Source organism: Paramormyrops kingsleyae, chromosome 4 (assembly GCF_048594095.1).
Source record: "Paramormyrops kingsleyae isolate MSU_618 chromosome 4, PKINGS_0.4, whole genome shotgun sequence".
NCBI classification, from domain to species: domain Eukaryota; kingdom Metazoa; phylum Chordata; class Actinopteri; order Osteoglossiformes; family Mormyridae; genus Paramormyrops; species Paramormyrops kingsleyae.
In genome coordinates this window covers 48776180-48787125 of record NC_132800.1, presented here as the reverse complement: position 1 = coordinate 48787125, position 10946 = coordinate 48776180, and the positions used below count along the sequence as shown (strand labels likewise).

The 10946-nt window shown below is 43.2% G+C and overlaps 1 protein-coding gene across 1 annotated transcript in view; it reads left to right on the top strand.

Moving 5' to 3' along the window:
• The first annotated feature begins 649 nt into the window (after positions 1 to 649).
• Positions 650 to 10946, top strand: part of LOC111840254 (NACHT, LRR and PYD domains-containing protein 3-like) — a 93129-nt gene continuing 82832 nt past the window's right edge. The window contains exons 1-5 of the mRNA XM_072711727.1: positions 650 to 918; positions 1256 to 1316; positions 1789 to 2059; positions 2701 to 2790; positions 3825 to 5532. Coding sequence (XP_072567828.1) covers positions 1293 to 1316; positions 1789 to 2059; positions 2701 to 2790; positions 3825 to 5532 — 2093 coding nt within the window. The 5' untranslated portion in view covers positions 650 to 918; positions 1256 to 1292. The remainder of the gene's footprint in view (positions 919 to 1255; positions 1317 to 1788; positions 2060 to 2700; positions 2791 to 3824; positions 5533 to 10946) is intronic.

Sequence of the window (10946 nt, the reverse complement as noted above, 5' to 3'; positions counted from 1 at the left end):
TTCATTGCTGATTGTTCCTCTTTTAGTCTTCTTTTTATGTGCATTGTCACTTTCTACGCCGCATCAAAGACAAACTCACAAGTGTCACACAGGATTCTGTCATGCTTGCATATTATTGATTGCACACATCCAAAGATGGGTGTGGTGAAGCAGTCTGAAGTCTTTGCACACAGTTCTGTTGCCGGGCAGAATTTTGCAGGCCACTGTGGCGTCTGAACATGGATTTTCAAAGGGGCATCAAAGCCAGAAAGAGGGACAATGACGTCCATGGCCATCGGTGAAAATCCTGCCCTGTCACCTGTGATCTATTAGGTTGCTTATGGTACAGGTTTATATTTGACACTGTGGGCACCATCACATGCCAAGTCTTCTGCTGGTTCTTAAGTGTGGCCATGAGTTATTCCAACCTTCGGCAGAAGTCAAAATATGAAATTTAGTAAAATAAATAAATGAACAAACAAACAGTACAACATGACTAGAAACAATGTAATGCTTAATTGGCTCAGATGAATAACTCACAAGAAGTAGAGTAACTGTTCTGCTGAATTTTACCTGTGAAAGTGATTAGAATTGGTTCTCTTGGGAAGTATAAGACTTGGACAAGGATGTTAAAAGAAGTAGTTATTAAAATGAGTTTCTAAACATTTCATAACACATTAAAAAAATATAACAGCATTTTAACCCATTCAGTAAATTACATGTTAAACTGCTCCACCAGAGAAACTAAAGTGTTGACTTATCATGAACAATAACTTCCATGACTTAGTGACGGCTCTGCTGAGTCTCAGTTCCTGTTGTGCGGTGTGACAGTGACAGACAGAAGTGGCCAGGATCTACAAAAGTGCCCGGTCCAGACAGCCCAAGAACCTGTAAACAAGGACCAGGTTCGGGAACTTCGGTGTGAAAGCGCCTAATAAGGTGAGTAATGAAACCAACAGGTGCAAACAATTCAAAGAAGGAGGTAATTCCAAACTGAGAACAGCTATGGGCCGCTGGGCTCTGGTCTGTGACAAATGCAGCTCTCCAGAGTATGTAGATGGAAAAGTGCTTTAAAGTCCTCAATTCAATGGCTACATGCTTTTTTTTTTAACTTAAGCACAGAGTAGAATATGGCCCACAGTTGTTAGTCCAAATGATCAGTGCACATCTTTACCTGTAATTAAAAACTGACTGGTTTCCTTTGGTTGAAAGATATTATAGCCTGTAAACTGAATTTTGAATATAAAGCTAACATTACTTCTGCTTTTGATTACAGAGTCGGTCTATACATGGGAACTATAATCATCTAAGCGATGGCTGACCATTCCAATGAGGAGGTATGGATGTAACATCTTGACATAAGATGCATGTCATTAGGGCTGTACTGTAAATACCAGACACTGAGAGACAGGAAAGCCTTAACATGAATAACTATTTTCAGAAAGCTCATCTCCGCAGTGCTCTTCCTCAGGCTACTTCCTTACCATACCACACTGCACCAAATGTTACAGATGTATTGTAACTGAACAGAATAACTTAGCAGACAAAAAGCTCACTCTCTGCAGTGCTCTTCCTCATGCTACTTCCTTACCTAACTAACCTGGTTAAATAAAGCTTTGATAATAATGCAGAGAGTAAAAACACACATGCTTCTTATAGTAATGAAAAAATCATAGTAGGTTTCTCCAGCAGACATATAAGACTGTGAGCAGGAAAACTGACTTCTGTTAGCGGAAAGTTCAGTGCATGTGTGTGAGTGACCATAAACAGGTCTGTGAGTCTCATGGACTCATCTCTGACATTCTGCAGACCCAGACCTCGCTCCCCGACCTCTTGGAGTACCTGGAGATGCTCAGTGATGAAGAGTTAAAGAAGTTTAAATGGAAACTGAGTCGCACAAAGTATAAAGAGTTAAAGCCCCTTCCCAGGGGTCAGGTGAAGGACTTGGATAGAACAGACCTCGCCGACATGATGATAAGTTCCTACAGTGAACGTGATGCTCTCAATGTCATGCTTGAAATCCTGACGAATATGAACCTGAATGATCTTGCTCAGAGACTGAATGAAGACCTGCAGGAGGGTAATCATATGTTTAACCTTGCTTGTTTTTTGTCTAAATTGTAACCTTTTTAATCTATTTTAAAAATGCAGGAAGTGAGCTAGGTAACATATTGGAGCAGAGTAAGAGTTTTTCTATACTGTTAGTATGGGGGGGGGGGGGGGGGGGGGGGTTAGGCAGCCAGTTGTCCACTGTAATCTGACTTTCTTTCTTTTATTTCTTTGTCTTCTCTTTTCTGTGTTTTTGAATTATTCTGCATAAATGATGCAGGAATGTATCCCAACATGCCCATGTAAAGCACTTTGGACTCGGTAGTGAAAGGCGCTATATAAAATACATTGACTTGAACCCTGTATATCAGGGCGGCCCGTAGCATAGGCAGTACAGGAAAATGCCAGGGGCACCATCCATTCCAAAGGGGTAGAAAGGGAAGGGGGAAAATTAAGATTTTGACTTTTACTATATTGATTTACTACTGTTTTACACTATTATCTCAAAATAGTAAAAAGCTTATTAAATAAGCAAACTTTATTAAATAAGGGATGTTTTTTGCTTTACCCGGAGCCCCCCTCCCCTCCGTATCACACACTGTAGGCGTCTTTATGTGACATTGATACCATTGATAGGTGTGTGACACTATTAATGGTATATAATTCAAACAGACACTATCAGTTCAGAAAGACCAAAGCCCTCCGGTGCCCAGGGAGGAAAAGGAGGGAGAGGAGAGGAGGAAGAACGGAAAAAAGACAGAGGTAATAATCACTAATCACAGTAATTACCGTGTTACTGTCTGTGGTCCGTGGAGCATAGTGTTACTAGCTTACCTTGGATAATTTGGCATTTGCTAATTTAAAAAATAGCTAGAATTAACGCCAGTTCCTCCCAACGTAAATTCATTAGGGAAAGTTGGAAATACTTTTCAGGTGTTTGGGATTGGGAATAACCTACAGCATCATTTTCAGAAATACACTTTATCTTTAAAGTGTCCTGCTGCATCTGCATGAACCGTCCACTGTGTCTGTCTCAGGATAGTAAACTGTAATAGTCAAATAAAATGCTTTTCTGTTCCCATCCCCCTTTTTAATTAATAGCTTAAAACCTTTGCATTTTTATTATTGATTGGTCTTATATGCATAGCAAACAGCATTATCATGTGAGCAACGTGCTCATTGAAGGAGGTTTTGTGCATGAATGCCAGCCAGCTGTAATTTCTCTTGCTGTTTACTTTGTGTTTAGAAAGTTACAATCTGGCTTAGGTGCTGTTATTGGCTGGATTTAATGCCACCCCAGCCAGGGCCGGTCAGTCCTATAGGCGACATAGGCGGCCGCCTAGGGCACCACCTTCATTTTGCCTCAAGCAGGGGGCGCCGTTGGTGATGCTCTCCTAGGGCTCCACATCAGCTAGGACCGGAACTGCTGTACAGATATCTGGGGCTTCAGGATAAATATGTAGGATGTGAAATTTAAAGCTTAATTTTAACACAATGAAATAGTAAAAAGTGTTTGTGTGTGTGTGTCGGGGGGGGATTAGGTATCCCAACAAAAATAACCTGTTATTTTACGGTGCGGGAACAATTTCACAGATTCCCACAAACATCTGTGAATGCAATAAAAAACTAAACATTCCAAATGTCCCATATTTTGTTTGGTAGCTTATGGTGAAGGTTAGGGCTGGGTAGGGGTTAAGGTCGTCATGTTGGGATTAATGTTGTGTGTTTTAATCCTCCTATCACACTGGTCAGGATCATGTTGAGAATTAGTGCATTTTCTTCTCTTATTTTTTCAGAGGAACTCATGCACAGAATCAAATGTACCCTGAAGCAGAACTGTGAGTGTGTATTTGAAGGGAAAGCTAAGGAAGGACAGCCAACACTTCTCAGTGAGATTTACACAGAACTCTATATAACTGAAGGTGGGACTGGAGGAGTCAATGATGAACATGAAGTGAGACAGATTGAAACAGCATCCAAGAAAAGGCGAACAGAAGATACTACAGTCAAGTGCAATGATATATTTAAACCCTTATATGGGCGTAAGACACCTATCAGAACTGTACTCACTAAAGGGGTGGCAGGTATCGGGAAAACAGTCTCTGTGCAGAAATTTATTCTCGACTGGGCAGAAGGAAAAACAAACCAGGACATTCACTTCATATTTGCTCTTCCTTTCCGGGACCTGAATTTGATTAAGGATGAATACAGTCTGATTGATCTGCTTCACCGCTTTGTCCCAGAACTGAAATCACTTGAATACACTGAGCTGTTTAGGTACAAAGTCTTGTTCATCTTTGATGGTCTGGATGAGTGTCGCCTTCCTCTAGATTTTGAGAAGAATGAGAGCTGGTCTGATGTAACAATGAAAATGTCATTGGATGTGCTGTTGACTAACCTCATTAAAGGGAATCTGCTCCCATTCACTCTCCTCTGGATAACCTCCCGGCCAGCAGCAACCAATCAGATACCTCCTAAGTGTGTCCACCGGGTGACAGAGATACAAGGGTTTAATGATGCCCAAAAGGAGGAGTATTTCCGGAGGAGATTTAGTGATGAGAACCTGACCAGCAGGATTATCACACATGTGAAATTATCAAGGAGCCTCTTCATCATGTGCCACATACCTGTGTTCTGCTGGATTTCAGCAACTGTCCTTGAGAAGCTTTTTAGTGAGAATGACAGGGAGGAAATTCCAAGGACTCTGACTGAAATGTACACACATTTCCTGATCTTTCAGACAAGTTTAAAAAAAGACAAGTATATGAAAAACTATGAAATCAAGCTTAATTTATACAGCAAGGAATTCCTTTTAAAACTTGGTAAACTGGCTTTTGACAACCTTGAGAAAGGCAATCTCATATTTTATAAACAAGATCTGACAGAGAATGACATTGATGTCACTGAAGCTTCAGTTTACTCTGGAGTGTGCACAGAAGTCTTTAAAGAGGAATATGGATTGTATCAGGATAAGGTGTACTGTTTTGTACATCTGAGCATCCAGGAATATCTCGCTGCTTTGTATGTGTTTCTGTCAAACTCATCAGCTGACTTGATGAAGACTGCAGTGGATCAGGCATTAAAGAGCAAGAATGGACACTTGGACCTCTACCTCCGCTTCCTCCTGGGCCTCTCAACAGACTCCAGTAAGACTCTGATACAAAGGCTACTGGGACAGACAAGAACCAGCTCACATAACATTGGGGAAACAGCCCAATACATCAAGGGGAAAATACAAGAGAATATATCTACAGAAAGGACCATCAACCTGTTCCACTGTCTGGTTGAACTGGGTGACAATTTTCTAGTAAATGATGTAGAAAGATACCTGAATTCAGGAAACCTTTCAGCAGAACGCCTCTCACCTGCACAGTTCTCATATCTGGCCTTTGTGATGCTGATGTCAGATGAGGAGCTGGATGTGTTTGATCTGAAGAAATACATCAGACGAGATAAAGAGCACTGGAGGCTGCTGCCTGTGGTCAAGAATTCCAGGACGGCTCTGTAAGTGACGGGGGGATGGGAAATCATGTCTGGTCTGGCAGTAATACATTAATATTGTATTAAATATATCTAATTTATTTCTCCTCTTGGATTAATAACTGGGGTGATTGTTTGATAATCTGGCCCACAGACTTTATAATGACTGAAGGTATTGATGTAGTAACAAACAAAAAAGTGACGTTTTCATTCCCCTCCAGTCTGCCTTCTGATCACAGGCACAGCATCCTAACCTGCTATAAAAACAGTGAGGGCTCTTTATCCACAGGGTGTATAAGTGGTATGTGAGTGTTATTGTCAGCAGGTGTGTTCATGTGATGGAGCCCAGAGCTGGGAGCTTCCATATGACAGCTGTCTCTGGCTGCTCACTGGCGGCCTCTGCTGGCCGCAGCTGCTCCTGGCTGAGGATGTGATGACACATCTGGTCTGGCAGTACTAGATTAACATTGTTTAAAAAATAAAATGAATATGTACAGTCAGTTTTATTTGTATAGTGTGTTTTCACAACATTACATTGTCTCAAAGCGCTTTACAGCATCCCTGCCCAAAGCCCCCAGTGAGTAGACAGAGGCAACAGTGGCAAGGAAAAGCTCCCTAGAAGGAAAAAGCTTTTGGAGGAACTCAGAGGGGGAGCCCATCGTCCAGGGGGCAGTAGTGGAAGTCAAATGAGCAAAATGATAAAGTCCTAATTTACATTATCCCAATCTTAACATTTCCGCCACAAAGCGGGGGGCAGGGAGGTGATGACAGGCAGAAGGGCAAGTAGGCTGGAAGGGCATCACAGACAGAAGGGCGAGCAGGCCGGAGGGACGTCACAGGCAGAAGGGTGAGCAGGCCGGAGGGACATCACAGGCAGAAGGGTGAACAGGCCAGAAGAGTGAGCAGGCCAGAAGGGCGAGCAGGCCGGAAGGGCGTCGCAGGCAGAAGGGTGAGCAGGCCGGAGGGACGTCACAGGCAGAAGGGTGAGCAGGCCAGAAGAGTGAGCAGGCCAGAAGGGCGAGCAGGCCGGAAGGGCGTCGCAGGCAGAAGGGCGAGCAGACCGGAAGGGTGTCACAGGTAGTGGAGATGTCGCAGGCAGCAGGGTAGGCAGGATATCTTGAAAATTTGGGGTCTCCAGGCAGCACAGCCCAGGAGGAGTAGGGGAAATAAAATGTGTAATTAGCCAAAGTAGGGGAAACTAGAGACAGTGCAAACAGTTAGGTGAGTGCAGTATGTAAGCTCCAGCAGATATGGCTATGGCAGAATAAGTAGGAGGGAGAGGCAGGTGGGAACGCAGGTATGGGGAGTCCCTGAAATGTCAGCACTCCAATTCCACAAGGGGGTGTGAAGCTAGAGTGACAGACTGACACGTCAGTTCATCCAAAGCCAATGGCACCAATCCCCACCCAGCTCTACACCTCACACTATAGGTCTAACTGGGAGTGAGGAGTTAGCTAGAGCTAGAACTAGAGTCCCTATAGGCTAAACTAAACAGGTGTGTTTTTAGCCTGGACTTGAATATTAAGAGTGAGCCTGAATCCCACACATCCGAAAAAAGACCATTCCACAGCTGAGGAGCTCTATAAGAGAAAGCTCTGCAGCCTGCCGTAGCTCTTTCTATTCTGGGTACTAACAGATATTCTGCTCCTTGAGATCGAAGAAAGTGAGGAAGGTTATTATTTGAAAAAGCTTCATAAAACTGGACAGAAATAATGTGCACATAGTCTTTGTTTCTTATTCAAAGCTTCTCTTTTAATCAGAAATTTGCTCTCCAAGATCAATAAGCAATTTACGCAACCAAACAGCTTCTTAGCTGGCATGGGCAGCAGAGATGTATTCTGCGTCCGTAGATGATAAAGCCACTGAGATTTGCTTCTTGCTGGACCAAGATATAGGACTATTCCCCAATTTGAACAAGTAACCACTTTTTCAAGATTTGCAACAACTGCTCTCTGCATATCAGATAAAATTGAAATCACCAGTTGCTGACAGTTTCAAACTCAAGTCCTTTGTCTGTTTGAGATACTTTATGACTCTCTTAATGGAATTCCAGTCTCTTTGGCGTGGATTACTTACATGTCTGCAAAGAAGCGACATGGCAGCTGCGATGTCTGGTCGTGTTGTGGTCGCAGTATAGAGAAGTGCCCCCACTGCTTGTCTGTACTGTTCATTAGTAGGCAGGAGATCTTCCTTTCCTTCCAACTTCATGTATGCTGTGTCCATAGGAGGACTTGCTCCTTTGGCTTCAGTCATGCCAAAGAAGAATTGTATCAATTTTGGATCTCTGATTCAGTAGGAAGCTACCATCCTCCTCGCGCTGTATTCCTAGGTAGTATGTCACATATCTAAGGACTTTCATCTCAAAGTGTTGGTTTTGTACTGTAGTTAACTTTGCAATCTCTTCATTTCTTTTGTGAGTAATGATTAAGTCATCCAAATAGAGTAATAGATTCATATATTCAGCATCTGTAGAGTACAAACATGGATCAGCTTTGCTTCATGTGATCCCTTCATCCTGCAGAACTTTATTCTTTTTTAAATTCCATGCTTGAACTGACTGCTTAAGTCCATTCAAGGATTTTTGCAGTTTACACACAAGACACTCTTCTCCATTTTTCACATACCCTCAGGCTGTGTCATGTACAGTGGTACCTCAGAACTGGAAAAGCAACTGAGAAAGACGACCAAGTTTCTCTGGAGGAGAGGGAGCGAATGAAACAGTTTGCTTCTCACCATCTCACTTCATCTCCCAACCAAAGTCACCTAACCGCTGACACCATCCAGGCTTTATGTCACTGCCATCTTTTGAGCAAGGTTGATGATGACCTGCCTTGTATTGGTCTTGTAGAATCCCTTTCCCTTTGTGTTGATGCGGTACTGGACATGTATACAGATGAAGGGGTGTTAGGCTGCCTCACCGTACCTACCTACAGCGAGGCAGAGCTACGGTGTCACCAGAAGGCTGATCTGGACATTGGGCAGGTGGTCAACTGGTTAGAGGCTGGGGACGAGGTGGTCCATGACCCCAGTACTGCTTCTTTAGAGCTCAAATTGCTGCTCAAAGAATGGAAACGGTTGGAGATGAGAAATAGTCTTCTTTACAGAACCCGACAATTCGAAAATGACATTTTCCACCAGTTTGTAGTTCCCAGGGGCCTCATGTATAAACGGTGCTTACGCACAAAAATGTTGCGCACACCCGTTTCCACGCTCAGGTCGAGATGTATAAAAACTAAACTTGGCGTACCGCCACGCACATTCTCACGGCAACCCCAGACAAGGCGTACGCAAGTTTCTGCTCGATTTGGCAAAATGGAGGCATCTACTGGCAAAAGAGTGCTACTGCAGTTTCACTGTGTCAGACTCACAATCATGACGCTGACTTTATCAAATACACTGACATTAATTGTATGTTGTTTACAAATGTACGGCAGCTGTTTTTTTTTATCAATTTGTAACAATAAAACGGTGCAGAAAATGACCGAACTATTACAACTACCATGGCAGCTCTTGCGTTATTGGAAGACATAGCTTATAATGATGATGATGACTGGCTTCTAAGTCGATTAAGATTTCCAAGAGCAATCCTTTTGGAGCTGTGTGCTAGACATTACAGTATTACAAAAGCAGACGATGAGGAATTATGCTATAGGCCACCTGTGCCTGTTACAAGTTCTGTCCACTCACGGGTTCTTAGTCACAGGTGCTTTTCAGCGAGAACTTGCGGACCGATCGGGTATTTACCATATTTCTCAGTCAATTCTGAGTCGCGCCATGCCGGCTGTATGGGACGGCATAATTCGCTTGTCACCCAGATATATAAAATTTCCTTACACTGTGGTTGAACAGGCAAATATTAAAGCGCAATTTGCAGCGATGTCCGGTTTTCCCAACGCAGTCGAAGCTATTGACTGCGCGCACATTGCTATAACCTTCAGTGAACGAATTTGCTTATGTAAATGGAAAGCACTTTCACTCTATTAATGTACTCTATTAATGTATTGGGGGCATCTCTTGTACTGTTGTCTGTAAGAATAAACAAACAGAATAAACGAAAGTAACACCGCATCTGCGCCCTACGCGTTATTCATAAACATGCAAGTAATTCAAACAAGTATGGTACGAGAAAAAATCACCCGCGATGACATCGGCGTCCCCCTCACCCGATAAAAGTGTGTCCCCAATCATCGCAGCAACTAGTTGCTCAAAGAGTATGAGACCGGGAATTCCGCTACCTCCACCTGTGCTGTTAAGACTCTTAAGGTGAGCGGCCGCTTGTTTTTCCCGCCGTCAATTTTAATGTCCTACCACTTCTTTTTAATTTCGGCCACCGTGCGAATTTCGGAACCAACACTTTAAGCTGACTCCGCCACGCTGTGCCACTCCGTAAACTTTCGTTTATTGCTGATGCCACTTATACCACCAAATAATATCACTTTTCTTTTCTCGATTTCTGTTAACATGACCTCCACATCGCACTCGCTGAAATACTTCTTTTTCCCTCGTGGTTTATCCATTGTTGTTTAAGAACAACATAGAACAAAGCGGGCGTTTATATAGATTTACATATGCAAATATACATAATTATGGGCGGGTCGGGGGGGGTGGCTGTGGGCTCGTTCACGTACGTAAAATTTCACGCTCATTCGGATTTATAAAGGGAATGTGCGTAAATCTGTGCTTACGCACAGTTTTATGCATCTGGATTTTTTATTGCTTACGCATATTCCTAGTTTTGTCCGTACGCCATGTTTTACTGCGAATTCTACGCACGTCATTATACATGAGGCCCCAGGTCCCTGAGGTTCGCCATTCTCAAATGCCTGCTCGAAGACATTGGGCATATGGGTCTGGAGAGAACTCTTGACTTGGTTAGGCCAAGGTTCTATTAGCCTAAGATGGCTGCAGACGTGGAGAACAAAATTAAGACCTGTGGGCGTTGCGTCCTGAGAAAAACACCACCTGAAAAGTCAGCACCCTTGATGAATATCCAAACACGCCCTATAGAATTAATATGTATGGATTATCTATCCTTAGAGCCTGATAGTATCAATACCAAAAACATCTTGGTTATAACGGATCATTTCTCCAAATATGCCGTTGCCATACCATCAAAGGATCAGAAGGCTGCAACAGTTGCAAAGTGCCTTTGGGAACAGTATTTGGTACATTATGGGTTTCCAGAGAGCTTACTTAGTGATCAGGGGTGGGATTTCGAGTCGCAGCTCATCAAGGAGCTCTGTGCTCTAGCTGATATTGCTAAGGTGCGCACTAGTCCTTACCAACCTAGGGGAAACCTGGTGGAACGGTTGATCCGGACTCTTCTCGGCATGTTAGGGACTTTAACTGATAAAAGGAAAAGCCACTGGCGCGATTATGTAAAGCACCAAACACACGCCTACAACTGCACCAAAAATTAGGTCACTGGATTCAGCCCG